Genomic DNA, 26,881 nt, shown 5'->3' with positions numbered 1-26,881 from the left:
GTTGCACCGAGAACTACAACAAACGGTCCCAAATGCTGAGTTGCCAGCGCAATGTAGCTTGTTCGTGGGATTACAACAGGCTGAAGAGTTTGTTTCTTCAAAGTTGCCATTTACCTACAACAAGACGGTATGTGCTCTACACCAATCGGCCTCCATTTTTGTGTGCCTTCTTTTTTTTGTATTGCAAATTTTCATTTTTCTTGTATATAGATTGTCCTTTTTAACTTACCCTTCTCTGTTGTTTTTAAAATCCACAGAACAAGAGGAAATTAGCAATTATGATTGGAGAACTGTGCACATGAATTTCAGACAAGATTGGAAATTTTGTGAAGAGCTTAGGCAAACTAGGAGATGAGGAAAATGACAACCAACCCAGGGCTGGAGATGTGAAGAGAAAAAGGGTGGGAGGCACTCGAGTTGATACCGCTAGAAATGTTAATAACAAGAAAAGGAATAGAGATGGCGGAGACCATGTGAAGCAACCCCAAGCATGCGGCAAGGACAACAGAACGGATTGTGTTGCGGATGGCAAGGAAGAGGTGCAAGGAGATGACGACGATGAAGTCGATGAGGAGGATGACAAAGATGACGAGGATTACAAGGGAGGTGATGATGATACAGGGTCTGAGGGGGGTAATGATGATGATGGTCGGCAAAAGGCAAAGACAAAGAAGGAAACATCATCTCCCTCCATCGGTCCAACAATCGTCACTTGGCTACGGAATTCAAATAAGACAAAACAGAACAGTGTTGCCGGGTCTCCTAGGCGCAAGCTTGGACTTGCAGATTGCAAGATCAATCTCACTCATCTTGTAAATGCAGAGACAAAAAGGGACGGCCCGCCCTTGCAAACACCGGTTTTTTCGGTTGTACCGACAGTAGTAGTTAATGAGTTGTCAAAGTTTGCCGAACCAACAGTCAAGCCACCCAACATAATTGCTGAAAGTCGGCACAACAAGGCAACAGATGTTGTCATTGTAGGCATGACAACACTTGGCGTTTCTGCAGACGGAATTAAGGTTTGGGACTCAGCTCACATCGCGGCAACAAAAGATGTGAGGGGTACATCAATCAAGCAGGGAGAACTGACTGAAACAAAACAAGAGGCAAATAATCTTGAAATTGAAGATCTCATACCAGCTACAAAGGAAGCAGATGTGGCAGCAGATAAGGTCAAAAAGGCAACGCCTGCGCTCAAGGCCAAAGGCAAAGTTGCAAATCAAGGTGCACAAGCTGCAAAGCTTTTGACCAAATATAAGAAGCTAGTGTTTCGGAGGAATCTCAGGCTACCTTCACCACCATCTAGTGCGGGCGTGGCAGCAGCAGCTGTAGAATTTCCAAAATTTGTTGAAGTTGTACCTGCTCATAGTCCCATGCACCAAGGCAAAGCTGCAGAATCCGCAATAACAAAAGATGAGAAAATCTTCCAATCGCCAGCAAATCGTGAGTCAGTTCAACCTGGAGTAGTAGTAGTGGAGAGCAACAAAAAGCCAAAGTTGCCACCAAGAAGGGCCGGCATTGCAGGGCAGCGCAGTGCTGCGTCAAACAAGGTCAGATATTGCCCTGAACCATCCCCATTTAAAACATGGGCTAGAGCTGAAGATGTGTTCGCTCATGAGCTTAAAGCAAAGTTGCCAAATGGACAATGAAAGTCACCAGACAAGGCTTGTAAATGGGAAGATCTGGCTCCAAAGTTGATTGCCCCAGCTTCATTTGTTCAAGCAATCGCAGAGGTGAAACCATCTAGACTAGTTGGGACACATCTGCAACTGTACCCCCCAAGGAATAGAAATGTGCAGAACAGCAACACACCATACAATGGGGCAAGTATAGAAACACGGCCTCCGAATGCTCTCTTACGGCCAGCATTCCACCGCAGCAAGTCAGACGATAATATGCATTCAACTCCGGCAAAGGATCACACGCAGAACATCAAGCCTTTGATGAGAAGCAGTTCAGGCAGCGCCACTAACAGAATGGATTTCCCCGCTCCATCCTTCGACATGGGTTTTGGGTTTGACTCACCACCTGATATGCAAGGAAAGTCAGACGGACAAGCAATTGGAGGGATAACACATATCAACCTAGAGGATTTTGATGATCTAGCTGATTGGGATCCCGTGTTGCTATCGGCAGCTTGTGCCGACACAGATAAGTTGACCCTCGAGCTAAAAGTAGCTGCTGAAAAAAAGAAGCAAGAAGAAGAAGCAAAAAAGAAGCAAGTCCATGTTGACTTGTCCACACCTCCTGAAAATTTAGCCGAAGACCTAGAGTTAAAAGACGCGGAAACTATCGATCTTAGTACACCACCCCAACAAAAAGCAAGCAACAGTGAAAATTGCCAAATAAACAGTTCTGGATCAACAGCCCCCCACGGTCCTGAGAGGAGATTTATCAAGGCTCTGGCTTGCAAAAGGTATCCTTATGTCGACTACAATACAAAGAACTCCTTCTCCTATTCAAATGAAGTCAAAGAAACCTATGCAGCAGTACTTGCTGTTGGTCGGAGAAATACAAGGGTTGCCGGAGAAGATAAAAGGTTTTTTTCCTTTGCCTAACTACTCCGCTTTTCTATATTGAAGAATCAACCTCTCTTTTTTTATCAAATGCATTGACCCTATTCTTGTGTATCTGTAATGTCGAAATGGAGCTCAGAGATTATTAATTACAGTGGCTATTACAAGCTTGGTTGAAGAGATTATTAATTATTTTGAAAGAATTGGTGATGTCAATGGCACCACAAGCTTGGTTGAAGAACACCGTCGTCGAGATTGGCATCGAGTACATCAAGCTAAAAGTACCAAGAAATGTCAACAAGATTGTGATGCCATTAAGAATCACCATAAGCATCTTTCTTGCTTTTCTTTTTGTTTTAGTTTTTTCAGAGACAGCAAACCATGCAACTAAAAAGGACTAAAAAACTTGTTTCTCTGCTCTGTCAAACAAAAAACGCAGACCTGGTTGCAGCGTTCAGACCTGACCAGCTGTGATTTAAAGAAAAGATTAGACAGGGGAACAATGCACCTTGATCGGCTGGATGGTGAGGAATTGCGTTTTTCAATGCCCCATTTTCATGTCCTTTTTTTCTCCAAAGTCCATGCATTAGTAGTTGCTGGAGCGGGCCAAAAAACTTGCTTTGTTAACTGTCAAAATCATTTTTCATCCCCTGAGTTGCTAACTAAGCCAAACTTGCCTGCAGCCTAAGTTTCTTCTCAGAGAGTAATTGCCTAATTTGTTTTTGCTTTTTTTTTCTGTAGGTAATGTTCCCAATGCTTGAAACATTTGATTCAGAAAGCAAGGATGGCCGCTATTGGTTACTCAATATGAATATAAGGGACAAGAGATTCGAAGTTCTAGACTCAATGAGATCATTAGGAAATAAGACGCTGGACAAATGCACAAGGGCTATAATTGCATCAATATCACTCCTGTGGACTACGCATTACACAAACTCAAAAGCAAAAGTTGACATCTTCGAACTTAAGGATATTGGAGGGCCAAAACAGGAAATACGTAAGCTCGCTTACATAGTCTTTTCAATTTTTTCCTGTCAGCAACTTGAACTAACAGTTACATTTTTGTGTGTTTCCTTTGATTTTTGCTCTCGGCCGTTGGGGTTTTTGAAGACACGACTGTGGGATTTTCATGCTCATGAATGCACAGTTATGGGATGGAAGGTTACCCCCAGATTACGGGCAATCCAACGTGCCAAACATCAGGAAGCTGTTCACCTATCTTTGGTTGAGTGCTGACTTCAACAGCATGCCATGGAAAAAGATTCTGAACCTGAAATAGGTACACAAAACTTCTTGTTCCATGTCTCTTTGAAGCATTTTTTGCATCACATGTTTTGGTTTTACAATAAAGCAGAAAGTACTACCATTCCAGCATCTCTTTTATTAAAGAGAAAACATAGGTCTCAAATATTCGATCCAGCCAACATTACAGCTGTTATACAGCAATTAACGAAAAGTTAAGAAAAACTTTGTAGCAACATTCTAGACCATATAATACGGATTACACATATCACCGATATAGCATATCACGGATACAACGTATCTTATCATACTCACAATCAAACCAATCTAGAAGTACATGTTGCTTGATTGTGCTCTTCTGAACAACACAAAGCACATTTGTTCTTATGCTTGGGGCACAGCTCAAGTGCGTTTTCAAACCTCTTCTTCTTTGTCCTCCCTTTAGTTGCCAACCTCACTGGATTCCTAACCGTCGAAGCTTCAGGATTTGATGGGGCTGTAGGGGCTGCAGATGATGAAGGGTTTGATGGGGCTGTAGGAGCTGTCTTCTTCCTAGCATCCTTCCTTGTCTTGTTAAGATGTAAATTTCAATCCGCGCTGCACGCATGTGCTTCTTTGCAATCTCTTTTGATGCGGCGGATGCAGAAGCAAATTTGGCAAATTTTCCAAACTGAACCGACAAATTGGCCAGCCGGATCTGCTTCTCTGACTGTTCCGGCATAACATCAGGTTGATCACCTTCACTAGCACCTGCATTCTCTCCCTGAATTGCTTGCTGCGTCCAACGTTGCAATATGTAATGCTCTAGTATCTCATCAACAGAACAGCGAGTAAAAATCTTCAGTATGTGGCAACAAAGCAATCCATACTTCAGAAATTTGCAGCACTCACATGAATAGGAAGCTTCTTCAATCCTAGCAACGACCTTGTAAGTTCTTGTGCCATAATTGCAGGAGTACTTCTTATTGCGCACAAGTTTATAAACATCACCCCCAAGATGTTTAACATTGTATCTTCCGATCATCTCGAACTCTTCCCGGAATTTGTAATAAATGTCTCTTGTGTAGACATTCAAAACTTGCCTTTTCAATTGGGTACGAAGACCAAGTTTGGACCTTTAAATGATCTGTCCTATAGTCATTCCCACCTTCTTTCACAAGGATCTTCAATTGAATCTTCTCATATTGGTGCACAAAATTTAGGATAGAATTGTGTGGGTTTACATAACGCTTCAACACAGCATTAAAACCCTCACTACGTTGTGTAGACTGGAGAAACGGGAAGAAATTATCTTTGAAGTAACATGGCACCCATGTGGCCCTTGTATTGTACAGCCAAACGATGTGTTTGTAGCCAGCAACCTCATCTCCATGTTTTGCCATCATTGTTGTCCAACTTGTCTCAAACTCCTCAGGGCTCAAGCTGTAGTCCACACATTCATTGAAATCAGCAACAAATTCTGGCCTCCTCCCTAGGAATGAACCCAGTTTTTCGTTTGCTTACTTTATTATGTGCCAGCGGCAATTGCAATGAACGGTGTTTGGCAAAATTTTAGCAATAGATTCCCTCATTGCCCAATCCTAGTCAGTTATAATGTTCTGCGGGGCCCTCCCATGCATTGCATCTAGGTAGGTATTGAACAACCATTCGAAGCTACTTGCCTTCTCATCCCTCGGGAAACCACAACCCAACATAAAAGACTGCCCATGCCTGTTTATCCCTATGAAGGGGGCAAAAGGCATATTGTACTGATTTGTTAAGTAGGTAGTATCGAATGAGATGCAATCAGAATATGCCTCCTCATACGCCTTCCTTGCAGCTCCATCAATCCAAAACAAATTTTGAACTCTCTGTTCATCGTCTAACAAGACACTGAAGTAAAAGTTTGGGTCATCAAGCTTCTTGTCAGAGAAATATGAAATTGTCTCTGCCATGTCACACCCCTTCATTTGTGAACGCAATTTAGATCGATAGTTGCTTATAGCTTTGGTTCTATAGGGAACCAACAGGCCAGATCCATAGAATGATGACATCAAGCACATCATGCGCCCTGAAAAAGAAGACAAATATAGAACAACTAAGCAACTTCCAAGTTTCTAGTGTGCATGTACACAAAAGAATTGCGGAAGTAAATTTTGACCCTTTCTGTTTGTCGATGGATAGGTTTTTTCAGCATACCCAACGTGAATTGCTTTTCACAAAAAAGCAGCAGCAGCAGCTTTGCATAGCACTGTAAGTTGCTTTTTTACGGTGCTGGGGCTCAATTTTTTGATTTTTTGTAAACCTGTTGCTAAATTTTGCCTCCCAAAATAAGTGGAATTTTCCTGTTTAATTTTGCTTTTCCTAAACGTACATTTTGGCAAGTTTAACATACAACTAGTAAAAGGGGGGCAACTATTAGGGAACACAATGGGCGAAAGCTAATTATCACCTGTCTCGACGTTGCAATCATGTAGAACTGTCAAAAACTCTTCTTCCTCCTTGGATATACCTGATGCGAACGGAGATACTTCGTGAGGGATGGCTTTGCAGTCAAAGGATGATTGTGCTCACCAATGAAATATGTTACTTCCCACCTAAAATCTATTAGCTTCACCATCATCCGTGCTTTGCAATTAGTTTGTTTAATTGTTTCTCTTCTTCTCTTCTTCACTACTTTCTTGCCTTTAGCAAAAGCATGTTCATCAAGTTCGGATTCCTCATCGCTATCCCCTTCAGACTTTAGGCTTATGTGTACTGCTACCTTCAGGTTTAGGCTTTCTGAACTTGCTGCAAACAAACTGTTGTTTCACAACTTCATTCATGTAGACCGACCTCCTAGAAGTGTTTGATCTTATTGAGAACCCAAGCTTCAGTGCATAAGCATTGTAGTGGTTACGAGCACACAACAAAGTATCAAATCTCATCCCTAGGAAAGGCTCTTGTGGCTGTGACAAAGCTTCTTCACCATCATATTGTTCTTCAATATGCACTTCTCCAGGGGCATCAATCGATTGCTGGTTTAATGATGAAGACTCAAACTACCCAACATGCCTTTCGTGAATCAAATTGTCCACTGCATTTGCATTTGCATTATGGGACTCACCACAATCACCTTCATACTGATGGGTATCTTTGTCAGGCAGTTTTTGGGTGCAATACAATGCGAATGAAGTTGTTCCATACCCTTCCTCAATCCCAACAGCAACATTGAGTTCGACAGGACACTCGTTTAAGTCAAAATCCCCCATCTGCAACCAAATAGGAACACGAAAACAACCAAAAGATTCATAAGCAGAACCCTTAAAATGTCCATGTCACAAGAACCAAGCAACTTTTTTGTACTACATTTTTGTCCCATTTTTTGCACCAATAGAAACTGAACCAGCAACTTATCCCCCTTCCCCTGCATTTTTAATTCTTTTTTTTTTGGCAAGCCACAACTCATAAACCAACAATTTTTTGATCTACAGGTGTTGTTCAGCAAGGTGGGGCTTTTATGTGTACAAATACAGTCTGTAGGCCGTGTAAAGATGATGCACAGGTTTTCCCAGGTTTTGTATAGATGCAGTTTTGGGCAGGTTTGTGAACATGCACATAATATCAATTTGATGGAGATCAGATGGATAAGAGCAACATCTATAATGCAGCAAGCAACATCCCTTTTTTGCTACATCATGTACTCTCTCCTAGTTTGTTTGGAAAAGCAGATTTTGGAACGACCCATCAGGGATGTTTTGCATCTTTTGTTACAGCAAGTATAGTGTGTGTTTTGGTACTGTGTTTGCTAGGTGTTGCTTATGCACTTGTGCTATCTTAGATAAGTCTCAGATAACGTGGAGTGCAAGTTTGATCTATCCTGTTTTTGCATTGTCTGGTGCGAAATCAACCGATTTTTTTGCTTCCTATGCATTTTTATTTGCCTTTTTTGCTTTTCTGAAATTTGCTTTTCCCTAATTTCGTACTAATTTTTGTGCCCAGTTTTGTGTCTTGGCAAACCAAAAGCAACTACTATGCATGACCCCTGTACACAACTTCAAAAGCAACTACCGGGTACGCCCCCTATACCACTCCCCACAACTTTGATCATAGATCAGCAGATTAGCTACTGGGCATAGATCAGCAGATTAGGGATGGGGCAGTCCTACAAGGAGATTCATGGGAGGTTCTGGCAAATACCTGCAGCGATTTTGCTTTTGACGTTGGGGCAGCCTCGTCCGTTGCATCAGTCAGGTTTTTGCCTGGGAATTCATGGAGGTAAAGCAATGGCGGGGTAGGGGGAGAAGGTAGGGATCGGTGGAAGGGGAAAGAAATCAACCAGATCTGTTTTTTGGGTACCGAAGTTGCCTTCTGCTTTTTTCGCTCGTATGCACTGCGTTCTGTAGACAGGCTGGCGCGCGCCTGGGCAAAAAGGGTTGGGTGGGGGAGGGGGTTAATCCTGGAGAAAAAGGGGGCGGGTCGGGTGCGGGGACCGAATTTGCCTTTTTCGGAATCGCGGGACGAACAATTTCCATATATGGGTGTGTGCCCTGTGCACCCTAATAGTGCACGGGCACCCCAAGTCGCGTCCAAGGTTATTTAAGTCCTTTCATGTTTTCAGTTTTCGTACAGAAGTAAAACAGAAAAGAAACTAGAGTCTCTTCTCTCTTTTTTTCGGGTTGGGGGGGTACTTGGGAGTTGGGACAGCACTGAGCTGATCAGCTGAGCAGCAACGGCAAACTCTGTGGCTCGGGCGCGTCTCGGGCTCTCGGCCCTTTTGCGGCCCACCTGCAAATTCTCGACCTCCGCAAAGCTTCCTCTTCCTCCCGCCCGCCGCCGCAGGCCGCAGCCGCCTACCCCACATGCTCGCCCGCGCGCGCCGCCTCCTCCTCCTCCCGCCCCACACACCTCGCGCTCTCTCCACCACCACCGCCACGCCGGCGCCGCTCTCCGCCGCGGAGCTCGAGGCCCTCCTCCGCCGGGACCACTACTCCGCCGCCACCCGCCGCTTCCACTCGCTCCTCCCTCTCCTCACCCACCCCTCCCTCCTCCTCGCCTCCGCCCTCCTCCTCCGCCGCCGCTCCCACCCTTCCCTCCCCCTCCCCCTCTCCTCTCCCCTCAACCTCCCCACTCCTCTCCCCACAGCCCCACCGTCCCCGTCCTACCACCTCCGCCTCATCCTCCCCTCCCGCCTCAAAGCCGCCCCGCTCCCCTTCCCCACCCTCCCCCTCCACCTCTCCCTCGTCACCGCCGCCGCGACCCTCTCCGCCGTCTTCGCCCCGCGCGCCGCCACCTTCGCCTACCGCGCGCGCCACGCCGCCGTCCGCTACCTCCGCGCCATCCCCAACCCTTCCTGGTTCTTTCGCCTGGCCATCCCTCGCCAGCGCTTCTCCCCGCGCCACGTCCGCCGCCTCCTGGCCACCGTCTCAGCCAAAATCGATGACCCGGGGTTCCTCGACTACATCCACCAGCTCTTCCTGTCGGACGCGGTCGCCTTCGACCTCGGGGGCAACGATCTCGGCCGCGGGTTCCCGCAGGAGTCGGACCTCGCCGCCACGCTGCTCAACATATTCTTCGATCCCGTGGATCGAGAGGTCATGGCTGTCCGGGAGGAGGTGCACAAGAGGAATCCTAGAGTTAAGGATGAGAGCGTCCTGCATACGCCCGTGAGAGTGTATGCCGCGCGGTATCTGGATGAGATGATGGTCGTGACTTCCGGTTCGTCGAAGATGCTCACGCTTGAGGTCAGAGATCGGATTCTAACAGTGCTGGAGAAGGACTTGGAGGTGAAGGTTGATAGGCTGGGGAGCTCGGTTCATAGTGCTGTGTCGGAGAAGATGGAGTTCCTGGGGATGGAGTTCCAGGCTGTGCCGCCGTCGGTGTTACACCCTCCCATGTCGGAGAAGGCGAAGAGGGAAAGGAAGATGTATCTGAAGAGGAAGGCGGCACAGGCACAGGAGCTGAAGAATGCTCGGGAGACGCGGAGGAAGAAGCTTGGGTTGAAGATACTGAACTACCTGTTCAAGAAGGTGAGGCGGGGGTATGAGGTCGAGTTTGGTTTCCGTATTGAGCACGAAGTGCGGCAGCAGTTCAAGGGTTGGGCGGAGGAGACAGTGGCCGAATACTTCAAGTCGCAGGACCACTGTCGCTATTGGCACCGGTTGCTCATGTCTGGTGACTTCTTGTCATTGAATAGGGTGAGGGATCAGTTGCCGCCAGCACTGGTAGACTCCTATGACAAGTTACAGGAAACAGTCGACAGGTTCTTGATGCCGATGAAGGGCCATGACATGACTGAGGACAAGGAGAGGCTAGCAGAGGAGGAGGATGAGAGACAATATGAGAAGAGGACTGTCGAGGACTTGACAGAGTTGAAGATGAGGGTCAATGCACCAATGGAGCTTGTAAGAAAGGCTGTAAAGTTGGCTGGGTTCACAAATTCCATGGGACGGCCACGGCCAATAAAGCTACTTCTCTGTTTGGATGATGCCGATATCATCAAATGGTATGCCGGTGTTGGGAGAAGGTGGCTAGATTTCTTCTGCTGCTGTCGGAATTTCAGGATGGTCAAGATTGTTGTGAGTTATCACTTGAGGTTCTCCTGCTTCTTGACATTGGCTGAGAAGCATGAGTGCACCAAGAGGCAAGCAATCAGGCATTATACAAAGGATTTGAAGGTGACAAATGAAGATGGAGCGGCAGAAGTGTACTTCCCAACAGAGCGGGAGATCAAGATGATGGGTGATAAGAATCTCTCTGATCCGAAGCCTGTCGATGGAGCCTTGACAATGATCTTGGTGAGATTTGCAGTCAATGACACCTCCTATCCTTGCCTGGCACATTTTTGTACTGGAACAGATACTCTGCTTTACCGAATACGTCTGCTTCAGAATCGCCTTAACGTAGATCCCTTGAATGAGAAGAAGTGGGTCCAAGGACTAAGCGCCATTCATGAGAGTGTGAACAAGAAATGCCTCCCATTATGTGCCATGCATGCAAGCGATCTACTTCTTGGCAAGATTACTCTCCAAGATATTGACTGTACTCAGTTTGTTGATGTGGAGTGAAAAGAAACACACTTGCATGATAACCTGTTTAAAACAGACAGTTCGCACAAAGATGCAATACTTCAGTGCTTGTCAAGTGCTTTTTGTGTTGGTTGCATTTGGTGGAGTTAGATTGGCATTGTACATATCATGGATATCCATCATCCTGTCATTGGTTTAGAAGAAATACTGATTGTTTCTTTTTCCAGAGGTACATGTTCCTTGTTTACGAGAGTTATGAAAGCTACTAGGCACCACATCGCCATTAGCTGAATTCTCTTATCTATTTTCTGTTCAGGCATGCTGTGGTGTCCAAGTTTTAGCATCGCATGTCCAAACTAACTTCAGATCAATGTTCCTCAGGTATTTCTCTCTTTCAATAACTCTGCTCAAATCAGAGGCTAATTTTTTCAACTTGCTGTTACATGTCTTTATACCTTTCTAGAAGTTATCTTTTTTGGGGGATAGTGAATTTTTTTTCTATGGATTACATTCAAAGGTTTGCTAACTTGCTAAGAGTTTGATAGCATCTTTGCTGCTTGAGTCACTGTAAAATGATTTATATAGTTATCATGACCGTATTAAGTAACCATATGCATCTCATGTCTTGTATTTAGAAATCAGGAAGTACACTCTGTAATAGTGTGGTGGCAACTTCATTGTTGATTTGTTTCTGTAGTATGTCTGCCCTAACATTTTCATGATTCTGCTTTTGTTTGTTCCGACTTCTGAGGGCATGTTGCAGGCTTGCAGCTTATTTAGGATATTTGTAAGGTGTGTGGCTTCTGCGTGTAGTGTGATCGGTTATTTATCCTGGTTCCGTCCTGTCTCCACCCCTTCCTTTCCTTCATGTCTACTTTCTGTAACAATTATTTTTCAGGTAGGCTGTATTAGGTTTACCGTAGCTTCTCTTAAAAAAATGTAACCGTACCGATGTTGTCTTAAATCATCTAGGTTCGTTTGCTTGTCTGATTCGTGAATACCGTTAGCCTGTAATACACGTATTCTTTGTCAGGTTTTTACTGCTACGAGGCCAATGTTATATCAATCATGTTATACTATTTGCTGCTGTCTCGGCATACTGGGTTTACCTTTTATATTTTTAAGATCCTTGCTTGTATATTAACCCCCCATATCCTGATGCACTTTAGCCAGCACCAACCTCTTAGACATTTTTAGTATTGTCATCGATGTAAGCCCACGTTATGCTCTGTTTTGGGACAGGCTTGCTATTCTGGGGCTTGACTGCATGTGCAAAGTAGTACACACATAAACAAAAACCTGCTGTCAGATGTCCCTGTGGACAACTCTCTAATCATGCTGAAATCATTTTTGCAGGGTCTGCTTGTCCCCCCTTGACTGTTTATATGCATATCTAGCCAGGGATCCATCGTCATCATGAGGTGCTGTCATCCATGGTTAAGCTTCCAAGTGGCTCCTTCCTCTCTCACAATCACATGGCTGTGGATTGAACAAATCAGCAGGAACCTGTTTGTGATTACTCGTCAGATGAGTCGTCTCCTTTTCCACTGTGGATTGAACAGCCACTATTACGTGCTCCACTATACTTTTCCACAGTTTCGCACACAAGGTTCCACCAGCTGCAGGCTACTGCAGAAGCTGCTTCTACAACTACTAGCAAGCATACATCCATCCAAGAACCTCAGTGCCATGTAGGCGATTTGATCGATCTGCTGCATTTCTGCATCGGACAACCATCGTGAACTGCTCCTGTTCCTGCCTGGTAGTAATGCATTATGCTAGTGTCCTGCACACTTGGCCACGTTTCGGGTAACAGCATGTTCACTCTTGCTGCTGTGCTGCTGACCGGCTGTGCAGGCTGGCAGTGGCAGGCAATCAATTTTTTCCATGATTGTTCGCGTGTGCAGTGCAGGCGCCTACTGCTGGACGGTGCAGGTGCTTCCTTCCATGGCATGGTGGACCATTGTAGTGGTATGACTGTGTCCTCCCATGACTCAAAAGCCCTGTGACGTTCGTTCTAAAATATGTCATTATTGTATTAGCTTTCTAAAAACAAATACTTATGGTTATGAGTTGGATCACAAAGGTCTCATGTTAATGCAGTAATTTTTAAGTCAAACCTTGACCAAAGAAAAAAAAACTGTCTTCTATTTGTTTTGGGATGGAGGGAGTATTTAAGATTTCTCGTATTTCATGTGCTTGTGTTCCTTTTAATTGTAAAAGATTTTGTAAGAAAATAACGGTTTTTGTAATACATCATTGACACAGAATTTGCACATTTTTCTGTACGATGGATAAGATGTTAATTGGGGGACCCCAAAGCTAACAAACAGCATGGGCTTTGTGTATATGTTCCGGTGAGGATTCTCTCCCCCAGTGATTGTCTTGAACGAAAAAAAAGAGGCTATATATAGTAGATAGAACGGCTAGCTAAAAAGGAGTGTGCTGCGCTTCACAGGAAGCGTTAGTTCCCGTCAGTAAGGGAGGAGGCAGAGGCAGCAGGACTCCCTCGGCGCCAACCACGGCGAGGCTGGGCGGCCGACCCCGGCGTCCGGCGCCGGAGCCTTTTGCCGGCTCTGGCGTCAGCGACGCCAGGCAGCCATCGAGGATGCGGCGCCGCCGCCCGCAACAGCAGATCGGCACGCGGGTCGCGGCGTGGTGGCGCGTGGCGGTGGTCACGCCCGTGCGCCGCGCCTGGCTTGCCGTCGCCCGCGTCCGCAAGGGCGGTACGTAAGCAACTGTCTCCTCACGCCTCCCTGCAGCTAGCTGTCTGAAGACTCCTCAGCTCTTTGATTGTCGCATGCATTTTGCTAGGGTCGAGATTTTGCTTTTGCGGGCAAATTAGTTAACCTGCCGTTCTTGTGTTTGCAATCTCAGTAGATGCATGTTTGTTTAATTCGCATCCATAGAATGCATCTCTGGCGCCGCAAAATCTCCATTGCTAGCTCTAACTGGTAGGTACAAGAGGCAGAAATGCAGGAATGGTCCGTGCGCCGCTGCGAGTATATTATACCCAGACCAGAAATGCTATCCCTTTTTTGCTTCCAACCGTCCATTTCTGGTCTGGGTATATATAGAGAGTATATTATATTCCATGTGGACAATCATACATTATTGGACCACCTAATCTGCAGCCCTTACGGACTACGGTGGTTACCATGATCCAATTATGAATTTATCCTCTTTTTGGTCCCTCTCGACAACTCGACACGACACATGTATAATGCAAAGTTAACTAAATGTGTACTTGCTGAATTGGAGTACTGAACTTGATCAGTTGTTGATCAATGGCGATATGGGTTGCAGAGTGCGGAGGGAAGGTGCTGATCAACCTTCACCAGGACGTGCAGACCTGCGGGTACCAGGACGTGCAGGTCATGTGGGACATGCTCAGCTCCGACACCACCGCCGGCGCGTCAACGCCGAAGCAGCGGCCGTTCTGGCCCGCCTCCTCCGGCGCCACCGCCGCCGTGGCGCAGTGAGAACTGAGACGAGACGGGGAAGCCGTGGAAAAGAAATGGTACTGCTCGTACATGTGAAGCGACCAGCTTTAGCCCTGCCATGTGCTTAAGAGGATTCTTGTGTAGTTTGCAGAGCAAAGCATATGCATCTTCCTTCCTTACTTCCATTGATCCTGTGCTTGCTGTGCTCTAGTAGTCTCTAATCTGGTGGTTGACCGTGCGCTGTCGATCTTGTGTGCGTGTGTTGAGAGATGGATCGAGACACTGAGGATATATACATGCAAAGGCAAAGAGTGGCACACAAAATTAGCATAATTCATTGATTCCATGGATTCGTTTCCAGATTACGGAGAAGACGCACACGACGACGGCATCTAGTCCGCTGGCCTCTCTGAAATGTGAAATCCTACCTACCGATGCGAATGTGAGCCGGAGCTCCGAAAAATTTACATCCCGCTTCTCCTTCTCTTCGTTCGTAACAGGCCGGCCGTCTCGACTTTTCCTTTCCGACGGGCCTGGTCTACACTTCTTACTTGGTGTGCGGCTGAAAGCCCGTGCCATTTCGATATCTGGCGGCCCAGTCCCAAACTGGGCGCCAAGCTCACCGAGAGCCCATGAGCTACATAAGTTCAACTAATTCCACACACACAAAAAAAAAAATCCAATGCCATTGAGGCCGTGCCAATTGCTGGCTGCATGCAGATTAATTTTCCGGGGAGCTCTCTTGGATTTTTGTACAGTTCTACTACATACATATGACCGATCTGTCAATGAATTTTTGAAACTTAGTTCTAAAAGATGAGGGCATGTGTGGCCAAGTTTCCGAAAATCCAGCTCCCTCTAAAACATGGGCATGGAAAATTTCTTTTTTTGTAGAACACGTACATCACAAACGCAGACGCTCACACACGCGCGTACACTCACCCCTATGAACGCACACAGCCACACACGCACACTTTACTCCTACGAGCACCTCCGAAAGACTGAGCCAGCAGATCTTGAGAGATTGACAAAGTCACCGCCGCCGGTTAAATCCTGAAATAATCCAAGTAAATGTAACACTCATGTCAAGTCTAGAACTTAAACCTAAATGGCTGGTTCCACCACAAGGAACCAGCAGGTCGCTTGACGTAGGCTCAGTTCACATGGGCATGCAAAATTTCAAGAATGATCGATCTATATATCCATGTACGCACGCAAGAAGAAGGAAATTAAGCTTGAATGCGTGGTCCTGGCCTTTGGGGGCAACCAAATCGGCCAAATACATATGCCATGAATGGCCCATGCATGCCTGATCGATGAAGAGCTATAGCTCAAATTAATACTCCCATTGCATGCAATAGACACTATTTACCATGCATGCATGCATGCATGCACAGGCAGCAGCATTCAAATTTCTGGCGCATGGGCCCTGCCGGCCTCGCTCCAATACACCCACACGTACGATGAAACGAAAGCCACACACGTTTATTAGTGCATGGAGTACAGTACGCCGTACGTACAGCCTAGTTAACACACTTGTTTTAGGAGCATTAATCTTACGGAGTGTAATGCTTTCTCCGTTCCTTTTAACGAGATGTTCTAGTTTTGTGGTAAACCGAATTTCAATCTATCTGATCAAATTTATAGAAAGGTGTACTAATACCTACGATATCAAGCAAGTATATATACCACGAAGGTACTATGTATCATGAGTAGTATAGTACCTTGAGGCACCTAGATCTCCAACATAAACCATTATTCAATTAGCAGATCTCGAGTTACTAATAATAATTAATGATGAACTCCAAGAGCTAGCGTAATGTACGTTCGTATAGTACTGGTAGTAACAGTATATAGGGCTAGGCTTGTTGTGAATTTAAGGTTATGTATCCGGGTGGGCACGCAGGATCTGTACGTGTGGGGCTGCCATATTTTCACATGCAGTTAATATGTGTAATTATTTTCCTGCACATTCATATGCATGGCCTCAAGATCTCTATCTATCTCCCTCCAAATTAATTGCGATGCATATGCCAGTAAAAATGGAGAACAGAGATTAACTGGTCCTCCTCCTGCTGCTAGCTTGCATCATCCATGGTCAAAGTAAAAAAAGAAACAGAGGCTGTGGCAGATTCGAAAAGATCCTGGAGTAATTCTAAGTTGGGACCAAAACTTATTATGTATAGGCCATGGTTTCATTAATGGAATCATCTTTGGGACCTTCTTTCATCAAGGAAACAAATATGCAAATAATTGGGACCTCACCTGCATGGGGCATGCATTCAGTGAAATGAAATGGTAGAGTAATTCTTGGAGCTATCTCTGTTAAACAATTAACTGTAGGAGATTCAACAAAGGACTGGGACAGACATAGATACTTCAACTCTAATTTCAAAAGAGAAAAGTAAAGAAAAGGAAGATAAAAAGAAGAGCACAAACATTATTTCCTCACTGAAACAGAAAGGCAGGAAGGATGGCATGCTTGCTTTGCAGTACAGGAGCATGCTATGCCTTGCAGGGTGGTCAGAGGGAAGAGGGGCTTGCATTGCTTAGCTAAGCAAGCTAAGCTAGGCAGCACACTGCACAGCCTTTATCCTTTTCTTTTCACTCACTTGAAGAAGTTGGGGGGCAGCAGCAGCTGAAGAGACCTGATCACTTGACACTCTTTGGACGATTATACCCTTCTTTTGCTCTCTGTCTCTCTCGTTTCTCTTTTAATTACCTACAAACAAAATCAATTAAACAGGACTAGTACTCGATCCCATGCTTGCATGGTCTTCGATCTCTGCAGACTGCAGCTAGAGCTTTGATTGGTTGATGTGGCATCGATCTACATGAAGTCCACCTCGAACAGATGCATGTTGTTGCTGTTGTTGTTGCCGTGGTGGTTGTTCTGGTCGGAGACCTCGCCACCGCCGTTGTTCGCTGTCGCAGGCGGCGGCATTGCGTTGGAGCACACCGAGGAGCACGACAGGATGTTGTTGTTGTTGCCGTTGTTGTTGTTGTTGTTGTTGTGCAAGAGTGAGGTGATGAAGTGCTGCTCCTGATGATGGTGGCCGTGGCCGTGGCCGGCGAGCTGGTGCACGGCGTTGCTCTGATCCTGCGGCGATCCGCCGAGGGTGAGCGCCGCCGCTGCCGCCGCCTTGCTTTGGTCCTGCTGCTGCTGCTGCAGGCAGCTGATGCCGCTGGTGTTGGAGGAGATGGTCGACGACTTGGCGGCGCTCAAAGCTGCTCGATCACACGAAAATGCGCAAATCAAGATTAGTTCATAATTTTAATGTGAAAATGACCAATAAGGATGAATAAAATGCATTACATAGGAATCTAGCGCTAGGATGCATTGCAAACTAGTCAAGCAAAATACCAGCAAAATAAGGTGTAGGTCTTACTCTTGTTGTCGACAGTGTAGGAACCGATGATGGCACCACCGGCGCCGTTGTTGGGTTTCTTGGAAGAAGGTGGCGTCGCCGAGTCCTTGGCCGCCGATGTCGCCGTGCCATTGGTCGTCGCCGGCTTCCTCCGGCGACGGTTGTGCTCTGCCAGCCGCTTCCGGCAGCTCCTCTTGGCCTCGTCGAACTCAGTGAGCACGTGGAACCTATATACACATACACAACAAAATTAAGCTAAACTTCAGGAATTCCAAACCAAATCGTCCGTGCACGTACGTACTTAACAAGAAAAATACTATCTAGCACAACAACTAATGTTCAGTACTACTGAAGTCTAGTGAGAAACAACAACGGCACAGGACAGCATCAAAAAGTCTTTTCTAGTCTCGCTGCAGCTGCAGCTGCTACCACAACCACATTGGTCAATGCATGCGAGGAGGAGGATAAAGAGAGAAAGAAAAAGAAAAGCAGCAAGGAGATATGCTCAGGGCCAAAAGCCTGACACCGGATCAGCCTCCCCCAGCGGCCGGCCAGCAGCAGCAGGAGCAAACAGTCTGCAGCGGCCGCGGCGTCCCAAAGCAAAGCAAAAGCACGCAGCCTTTTACCCTTTCCTTCCTCCTAGTCTGATTCTCTCCCACCACACACAACACACACATGTCCCTGTCCGTCTGTCTGTCTCCATCGATCCCCAGAAGAGAGAAGACAACACACATGGCCGGAGAGAAAGCAAGAAAGAAAGGAAAAGGCAATGGATTTCCATGGAAAGCAAGCTCTGCTATAGCTAGCTGGGTGCATGCCCTAGCTAGTGCTAGTGCTAGCATTGCAGTGTTCTTTTGTGGATGTCTGTCTATACACATTTCGTTTTCCCTCTTGACATGACTGGTCGTTGACTGGTGTTCTTGCTTTTGCACGCACACACACAAGTGCACAGCCTTTCCATGGCTCGATCGAGGAGGCCGCAACGGACAAAGCAACACGAAACCCAGTAGAGAGAGTGGACAGTGGAGTAACTGAAAAGCCAAACAGCTTCCACTTGGCCCTACCCCTACGCTTCTAGCCTAGCTACCTAGAGCTAGAGCTAGCTATACCTAAAGCTAGGCTAAAGCTAGCTCTAGGCTGGTGCAAAGAACTCCATGTCTGAAACTCTACAGTGTTTGCAACAGAGAGGAAAGATGGTGATTTGGGTTTTTGTTGTGTACAGTAGTACCTGCTGCATTGCTGGCAGAAGCGCTGGTGCTTGCCGCCGGCGGAGACGAGGGAGGCCTTGGCGTGGTACTCGCAGACCTTGTGGCGCCGGTGGTAGTGCTTGGCGCCGGAGAGATCCGCCTTGCATCCCTCCGCCTGGCACCGGGGCGGCTGGTGGTGGTGCCCATGGCCCCCCGGCCCACCGAAGCCCAGCCCGAACACCCCGCCCAGCCTGGACCGCATCAGCAGCCGGTCCACGGCCATCATGTCCCCGGGGGAGAAGTAGGTCCGCCGGCCCAGGTTCAGCCCGATGTTCCTTCCCTCGGCCACTTCTCCCTCCCGCTTCACGGCCATCCCCAGCGCTGGGTAAATCATGGCGTCTCCGCCGTGGCCGTGCATTTGGGGCATGGGGATTGGGAGCTGCATTGACATGGCTGCTGGGGGTGGGGGAGGAGCCATGGGGTGGTGGAGTAGGTTGCTTGTGTTGGCGTTGGGGGGGAGTGAGAGCATTTGGTGGTGTTCTTGCTGGTGCTGGAACTGGAAGGCGGCGGCGAAGTCGAAGCTGTCGTACAGTGCTCGCTGCTCGAAGCCGCCGTAGGATGGCGGCGGCGTTGGGGCGAAGGGGAAGTCGTCGCTCCCCGTGGAGTTGTTCATCCTGCCGCTCATCATTTGGCAAGCAAAGAATGGAGGAGAGCTAGAAGAAGGTCTCTGTGTGTGTGTGTGGGTGGATAGCTAGCTGGGTTGATCAGTGTGGAGCTTCAGTGGCTGGAGGAGAGTGAGAGTGGGGAGTGGGGAGTGGAGTGGAGGCTGCAGGGGTGGTTAAAAAGGCAGCGTGGGGAGAGAAGGATGGTAGTACGAGAGAGAGGAGTGAGCGTGGGCGTGTCCGTTGGGATGGAGGCTTGGCGTGTAGCTTGTCCGGGAGTGGCATGTGTCAGCTGCCTCACTGGACCTGAGCGAGCACCACACCGCACAGAGAGTAGTAGAGTAGTACTGGACTGGAGGCGACTGTGGGCCGGCCGGCCGGGGCCTGCTAGGCTGCAGCTGCTTGCTGTTTCGGTGCAACAAGTCGCCGTGGTTGTTTTGGACAGAGAAACATATGCCACCCCAACCCACGGATCACAAGACACACACATATGTGCAATGTGCATACGTGGACACAACGTTGGCTCGTGTGCCAGCCTGCCTAGCTATACCGGCCTCTTAGTTTTACTGGTACTTCTCCGTCCAACGAAAGATGTTTTAAATTTGTCAAAATTTGGATGTGTATCTAACATGATTTAGTTGAGATGCATTCAAATTTAGTCAAAGTTGAGACATCATTTGTTGGACGGAAGAAGTACCAATTTTCTCACTCTGTATTTCTTGTCAAAAGAATTCACACGTTTATGGCTTGTAATTTGGTTTCCTTGAGTTGTAGGAATTGTAGTTTTTTTCTCCCTGTGTTTTTCTCTTCTTCACAGGAGATTTCTATTTTTCCTGCCTGTTTTGTGTTGGGACACTACAGAGCACATTGACCAAAAATCATGGCGCCCCTGTCCGGATATGCATGGAACCCGGTCCAAAGTAGTATCAGAAAGAAAAGCAGCAAGCAGCTGGGTTGGCATGCATGCAAACGTACTGTGAAACGACGACGGTGCACGCAGGCTAGCTGCACCGCTGCAGAGACCCGTCCCAACCAGGGAGGAAGAGGACTTCAAAAAAGACTACTGCTGGTGCTCCTGTTACTACGGCTTGTGACATGATCTTTTCTGTTTCTCTTTCTAAAGATCTTTTCTTATAACTTGATTTGCCAAATATTTGTGATGGAATCTCTTTGAACGGAGGGAGTACTCGGAGGGAGTAGAACATAAAGAGCTTATTCAATATGCATAATACAATTGGCAGTTCAGGGATATAGTAAACATTTTTGTTGGAAGCCCAAACCAGGTACTAAAATAATACTCTATCCGTTCCGAATTAACTGACGTGGATTTGTATAGATCACGTCAGTTAATTCGGAACGGAGAGAGTATATACATATTTCATTATATATTTGTAGGGAAATGCAATGATGCGAACGCATAGTAGTACCGTAGCTGAATTCAATCACACATAAAGGTCAATCTGCACATAAAAAAAATGCAATGATGTGTCACGAAAAGCACGGTTGAACTTATAGTCATGGTCCTTTTACGAGTTATTTATATAGTTGGCAACAATGATGAATTTCTCTTGGGTAGTACAAGGTTTTAACGCATAGCCCTAACAACAAACATGCACATCACCCCCATATAATTGCTATTGATGTCGTTAAATTAAGTATAGACAATGAATGACACGATTGATGAGTCCAGGAAGAAAAATACCTACTATGTAGACTTTCATGTCCCACTCACACCCTCACAGCTAAACAATTCGAAACAGTGGATGCTCAGCAAAAATTGTAATAATTAATAGTGATGCACAAATACGGGGTAACACCGAAGTTAAGTGAAAGGTTCATTTTGTAAGATTACTCACTGCTTTCAAAGCAAATTAATAGATCACTAAATGTACAGATTAACCAAATCGGAAAATAAAAACTCAAAAGATATTTTTTCCACCTGGGGTTTTCCCCTTTCCATTACTTAAAACGGAAATACACAAGTTCACAACAGACATTGAGGAGCAGAAAGTATTTTGAACTACGCCTACGCCTGGGCAGAAAACCCGCTGACCAACAACCTGCATTCAGGTTGTTGACTACGGGACAAAAACCTGCCCCTACAGAAAACCTACCAAGTCTTTAAACCAACATTATTACAACCAAAATGAAGAAACAGAACAAGTCTAGAACAACATCCACAACGCGCTCAGCAAAACATCAGACAGAAGAACTGATAGCAAACCATGGTCTTCGAGTAGATCAGTCAGCAACAAGGCGAGGCACGCTCCAGGTAGACGCCTCAGCAGGCGCCCCCTCCTTCATCTTGCGCATCAAGACTTGTGCATTACAGACCAGCTTCTTAGTACCTTCCTTCAGTAACTCCACGTCCACACCTTTCTGAAGCCCTGCCCAAGACATGAGATACGCACAAGCAACAAAAACAATTTTAAAAGGTGATTTTAATTTGTAGTTCTCAAAAACAACTCGGTTACGACACTTTCAGGTGGCCCAAACAATAGCTGCTAATCCCACCACAAAGAAACGATCACCCTTAGGTAAAAAGGCATGCATCCAAGCAAAGAATTGCCAAAGAGAAGAAGGAACCAATTGTGTTCCAAACAGAGAGCCCACCACCCTCCAAACAACTTTCTGCACAGAACGGGTGAAAAAGAGGTGTCTGGCATTTTCCAACAAACCACAAAAGGAGCATAAAGGAGAACCATGCCAATTTTTCCTCAACAAACATTCCCTAGTAAGAACTGCATCCTGAAATAACAGCCACAGGAAAATTTGAATCTTAAGGGGAATTTTGGATTGCCAGATCCACTTATTATGAGCACCATGATTATCTCGTTCAAGCCACTGGTATAAAGACTTAACATAATATTTTCCATATTTTTCCAAACTCCATCTTACCATAGCAGCATTATGATTTAAAGGCAAGGAGACAAACTTGTTAGTGATATGAGCCCATTGGCCAGCCAAAAGAGGATTAAGCTGTCTATGAAAAGTTACCAAAATAGGATCCTCCCTATACATTTTGATAGTGATGTTAGGAGACTAACAAATACAATACAAATCAGGAAACTGGCTTGCAAGCGGCTCCCCAGTATCCCAACAATCCTCCCAAAGTCTCATATGTCCCCCATCCCCAAGATCAATTTTCCTACCAGTAAGATAAAATTCTCTAATCTTTAACAAAGCTTTCCAACAGGGTGAATCATTCTGCTTTATTTTAATTGTAGGAATAGAAGCATTACTAAAGTATTTCCTCCTTACAACAGATTGCCATAAATCAGAACCAGTTTCAAGCCTCCACCACCATTTACACAGGAGGCTCACATTTTGCCTCCTTAAATCCTTTATACCAAGAAAACTCAAAAGATATAGTTGGTTCTAGATGTAAGTATATTCTTTGGCTTCCAATTGTCAATGGAAGTAAACATTGGGTTTTCCAATTGTCAATGCACGTGGGGACGTTTCATGTATGATAAAGTTGTTGGGTTCCCAAGTTAAATACATAACTTGAAGTTAAGAGACTCATTTGAAATTAAAGCCTCAAGAAAGCAACCATAGGATTTGGGAAGCATGCATTCCTAGCTAGTTCCTACATGACCCAGCTGTCAGACCCATAGGAAAAAAAATCCTATGGATCGAAATCTTTGCAAATATTTAACGTTTAGAAAGAAGCTGCCGAGACGTCAAGCCGGTTTCCGAGTTTTGCCAAGTAACAACAGAAGACATCAAAAATTCAAAAGGTTGCTGGTTAGTATAGTGACACATTCAAAGAATTAATATATTTTTGCACTGCCCAACAATTCATTCCAACACTTGCAACTAAATAAAGAATGGCAATAATTAAGCTGACAGCCCTACAGTTTGTAGTACCAAACTAATTAAAGGCCATACCATCAGCTTAGTTAATCCATTTGTGACCATGCAAAATTTAATCTCACTTGAATCCTTGCACGGCCAGGCTTTAGATCTCTTTTGTTTGCAAGATTGGCACACAACTGATTTGCATAGCTGCTACTAGTAGGTAGCTAGATCCCTATCTTTAGTAGACGCAACCAGTACTAGTACTAGCAAAAACCAGCTGACCCCTGCCATGCATCAATCCCCTTGGCCTTGTGTACATGAGAACTCAACACATAGCAGTTTCAAAGGAGGAGGCACAGAGCAACAACGACTACACATAGGCACCCAGCAGAGAGAGACATATATGCATGTCGTTCATCAGCCGTTCTTTCTCTTTTCAGAAAACTGACAGGTTTTGGACCATGCAGCTAGCTAGCTGAGATCCATATACAGGCCTCCTGACATATTTTTACCGTATCGTGTACAAAAAATGTACAGTGCCCCTTCTGCCTGCTGCTGCCTGCTTCTGACTGGCTCTCTCGGTAGTGGGCTTATAATGGACTTGTTTGATGGATGGAGTAAATAGATTAGCAGACGGTAAAAACAAAAAATGTAGGGCTAGCTTTCATCCGGCCCCTGCGTGCGTGCGTGTACACGGACCCATTTTCCCATACACGTAAGTACACAGTAAAATACAACAGCAACCTGCTGCTGGCCAGTATAGTACATTTGCACGTTCACTATGTGTGGCATGCACTTAATTAATTACCACGCGGGTAAAGGCCGGCCGGCATGCATCTCCAAAGCGGATCCAAGACTGTGTATCTTCATTACACGGAGAAAACTAAACATGCTGATAAATGGGATCAATACCATGTATTCTTGCAAAATTTATCTGGCACACTTAGAAGAAATAGTAGGAAAAAAATGTAAACATTTTCGTACTTTCGTGCAGGTCAGACACTACATATGCATATACAGTAGTCATATTTTTTGGAATCAAGTTTGTTGTTCAGGCATGCATGCTTTGATACCATGAAGTTTGTAAATAATTTTTCTCAGTTTCTTCCATATCTTTTTTGTCCCGAGAACACCGTCAACTCATTTCTTTCATATATCTTCTGAAGTAAACTAGAAGAGACAACACGATCGACACGTATGTAGCTGAGCTGATGGATCTCATTCGATCAGCGCCGTCGATTCTTTGCACTCTAGCTATATAATATGTGCATATAAATGTCACACGTACGTACTCCGTACGTATAGTACGTCGTACGTGCATGGTTACTACACGCGCTCAAGGAATGATCTTGCCCGTATATATATAGCCAGCGTACGTGCATGTGATAGGTTTCATTGATCAATTGGCTATTCATGTCGCCTCAATCTAGCTACATGTACATATCTTTCGTACGTACGTTACATGCATGCACGAATCTATACACACGTGACACGATCTAATCCGTCGATGTACACACACACATATACTTGCTTGCATGAGCCTTGCATTGGCTAGCTGCCACGTTTGACTTGGGGGCGCCGGCCGGTGTGCAATGTACAGTGTGATCATGATCACGCATGCATGTTACCCGCTTTGAGTGACGATACGTGTGTACGTACACGGCCGAGGTACGTACTTAATTCGTACTGTACCCGTACGATTTTATTTTATTTTGCATGCTGCCATGCATGCATTGGATCCATGTGCCCTAGCTCGATCTACCTCTCTTTACACCGTATCACTGTCTCTGTGTGTATTTCTCTTTGTAGCTAGATCGCCCGGCCTCTCTCTCCCTGGCGTCTCTTAATTGGTACATGTACATATACAGGGCAAGTATACGGTGAACTCCCAATATATATCCCTCTAGAAAATTCTGATATATATCGGCCGGGATTCAAATTCTGATATGCTCACATTTTGCATATACACATCCATGTAGAAAATTATGTTTTTCGTATATCAACTAGCACGAAATTATAGAAGGTTGAAGGCATGTGTTCTACAAAAAACTTGAAACTAAAAATCAGGTTTTCTTCATCAGTGTTTAACCCGAGTTAATTAGGCCACCTATTTCCTAGGCCTGCGTCAGGGAGGTTATCGGGACTTCAACCAAACAAGTAACATACGACTCTCAGGCACAGCTTCCGGCGAGACATGTCTTCTCGAGCCTTCATTCAAACAGCCCATGCGTGCGAAAGTATAGGATAAAACTTTGCAACATTGGTGGCAATATCGCTTCTAGAGGGATGTGGAAGACCAAAATTTTCCGGTTTTGCCATTTGAGAGATTAAAATAAGTCTAGTTACCATTTTAATTTGTTTCTCATACAAGGAGAATTCAGTAAAAGTTTGTCAAGATTTTATCCTTTGCTAGTAAATCTCTAAAGAAAAAGGAAATCTTCTTGGGGAATGTACAAAAGGAAAGAAAATAGGGACAAGCTACGAAACAGTTGAATCTGCAATCGATGGGTAGATTCTACTCCTATGGGAACCAATAACTAACTCCACATGCATGCGAGTGCATTGAAGCATGCATGCAAGGGGATCGAAGGCAAGAACACACACATTGAATTCAGTGGGGCGCCAGGATCCTGTTCCCAGAGATTTGGCCTCAGAGCTGGTAGTTAATAAGGAGCTAGCTACTCCTAGGTTGGGAGAGGTACTTGGCCTAGCCAATACCAAAACTACTGTTCATCAGATCGAGCCCATAGATCACACTGCAGCAGAGAGAGATCAATCGATGGATCCATCATGGCCTTGATCATAGCTAGCTGGCTAACCCTGGCTAATGGCTAATGGCGAGAGGGGATTGAGTACGTAAGGAACGCACATTGATGCCTTGCTTTTGACAATATGGAGCAACATTTTATGAAGCACACGTGGATGCGCGCGTGGATGGATCCATGGAAATCGATCGACCATAAATAGTGGAGTAATTACCAAACTTGAATATGTCCATAGCCATTATGCTAGGAGGAGTAGCTAGCTTAGCTGAGTGAGCAGTTAATTAGGTTTAAATGGATCTACTGTGGTGCGTATATGACGCATGGACCGTATATATGTATTTATACTGGTAGTATACATGGTGGTCGTCAGGGATCAAACATCAGGTTTAACATATCACTTGATGTAGCCAAAAGTTTTTTTTTCTGTTTAGCTAGATGATGTATATGTCAAGGTCGGTGTCTCGGTGAGGTTGTCTATGATGTATTCGTCCTCTTAATTAAAGCTTTAGAGCCTCTTTTAATTTTCAAGATTATTGAAACATACTCGGTCTTTGATAACGAAAAAAAACAAGCACTCACTCCAATCCATAATAAATGTTGCCCACTTAATACAAATTTTATATTAATTTAGTATAAAATGACCGACACTTTTTATGTATAGGAACTACCTTGTATATTCTTGAATTTTACACGAATTAACATAGAAGTGTGTTTGACACACCACATATAAAAACAAAAGGATAATTTTTTTCTCTAAAATAGACTGCTTAGAAACTCTAGAATTCGTTCTTAAGGGTCGAAATCCTGCGAACCAAAGAACCAACGCAAGAGAAATTCCTAAGGATCCAAATCCTTCAAAAGGAAGAAAACACGAACAAACGTAATATTTTCTAGCAGGCGGCGTATCAGTG

General features: G+C 45.4%; 2 protein-coding genes across 6 annotated transcripts; one reads left to right on the top strand and one right to left on the bottom strand.

The window, feature by feature from the left end:
• Positions 1-8,441: 8,441 nt before the first annotated feature.
• LOC100827431 (nuclear intron maturase 3, mitochondrial) lies at positions 8,442-14,136 on the top strand. Of its 5 annotated transcripts, XM_014897917.2 has the most exons (6): positions 8,442-10,973; positions 11,061-11,125; positions 12,101-12,553; positions 12,652-12,715; positions 13,013-13,101; positions 13,203-13,353. In XM_014897917.2, the coding sequence occupies exon 1, from the start codon at positions 8,579-8,581 to the stop codon at positions 10,781-10,783; it is 2,205 nt and encodes a 734-aa protein (XP_014753403.1). In that variant the 5' UTR covers positions 8,442-8,578; the 3' UTR covers positions 10,784-10,973; positions 11,061-11,125; positions 12,101-12,553; positions 12,652-12,715; positions 13,013-13,101; positions 13,203-13,353. The 5 variants fall into 5 exon arrangements, with proteins under 5 accessions (XP_014753403.1, XP_014753400.1, XP_014753401.1 ...); XM_014897914.2 differs by having other exon boundaries at positions 12,101-12,715; XM_014897915.2 differs by lacking the exons at positions 13,013-13,101; positions 13,203-13,353 and adding an exon at positions 14,051-14,136 and having other exon boundaries at positions 12,101-12,715.
• Positions 14,137-16,473: 2,337 nt separating this feature from the next.
• On the bottom strand, positions 16,474-19,571 carry LOC100826815 (squamosa promoter-binding-like protein 10). The gene is made up of 3 exons (XM_003560343.4): positions 18,784-19,571; positions 17,577-17,782; positions 16,474-17,415 (listed from the first exon to the last, which is right to left on the bottom strand). Exons 1-3 carry the CDS (start codon positions 19,428-19,430, stop codon positions 17,018-17,020), a joined length of 1,251 nt encoding a protein of 416 aa, XP_003560391.1. The 5' UTR covers positions 19,431-19,571; the 3' UTR covers positions 16,474-17,017.
• Between the last annotated feature and the right edge of the window lie 7,310 nt (positions 19,572-26,881).

Source organism: Brachypodium distachyon, chromosome 1 (assembly GCF_000005505.3).
Source record: "Brachypodium distachyon strain Bd21 chromosome 1, Brachypodium_distachyon_v3.0, whole genome shotgun sequence".
Classification (NCBI taxonomy): Eukaryota; Viridiplantae; Streptophyta; class Magnoliopsida; order Poales; family Poaceae; genus Brachypodium; species Brachypodium distachyon.
This window is presented reverse-complemented; position numbering and strand designations above follow the sequence as displayed.

Excerpts from the sequence above, each read along its gene's own strand:
- LOC100827431 (XM_014897915.2), top strand. The coding sequence starts at position 8,579 with ATGCTCGCCCGCGCGCGCCGCCTCCTCCTCCTCCCGCCCCACACACCT.
- LOC100826815 (XM_003560343.4), bottom strand. The coding sequence starts at position 19,430 with ATGATGAGCGGCAGGATGAACAACTCCACGGGGAGCGACGACTTCCCC. Across the intron at positions 17,783-18,783 it reads TTCTGCCAGCAATGCAGCAG|GTTCCACGTGCTCACTGAGT; the intron begins GTACTACTGTAC and ends ATGTGTATATAG. Across the intron at positions 17,416-17,576 it reads CTACACTGTCGACAACAAGA|CTTTGAGCGCCGCCAAGTCG; the intron begins GTAAGACCTACA and ends GTGATCGAGCAG.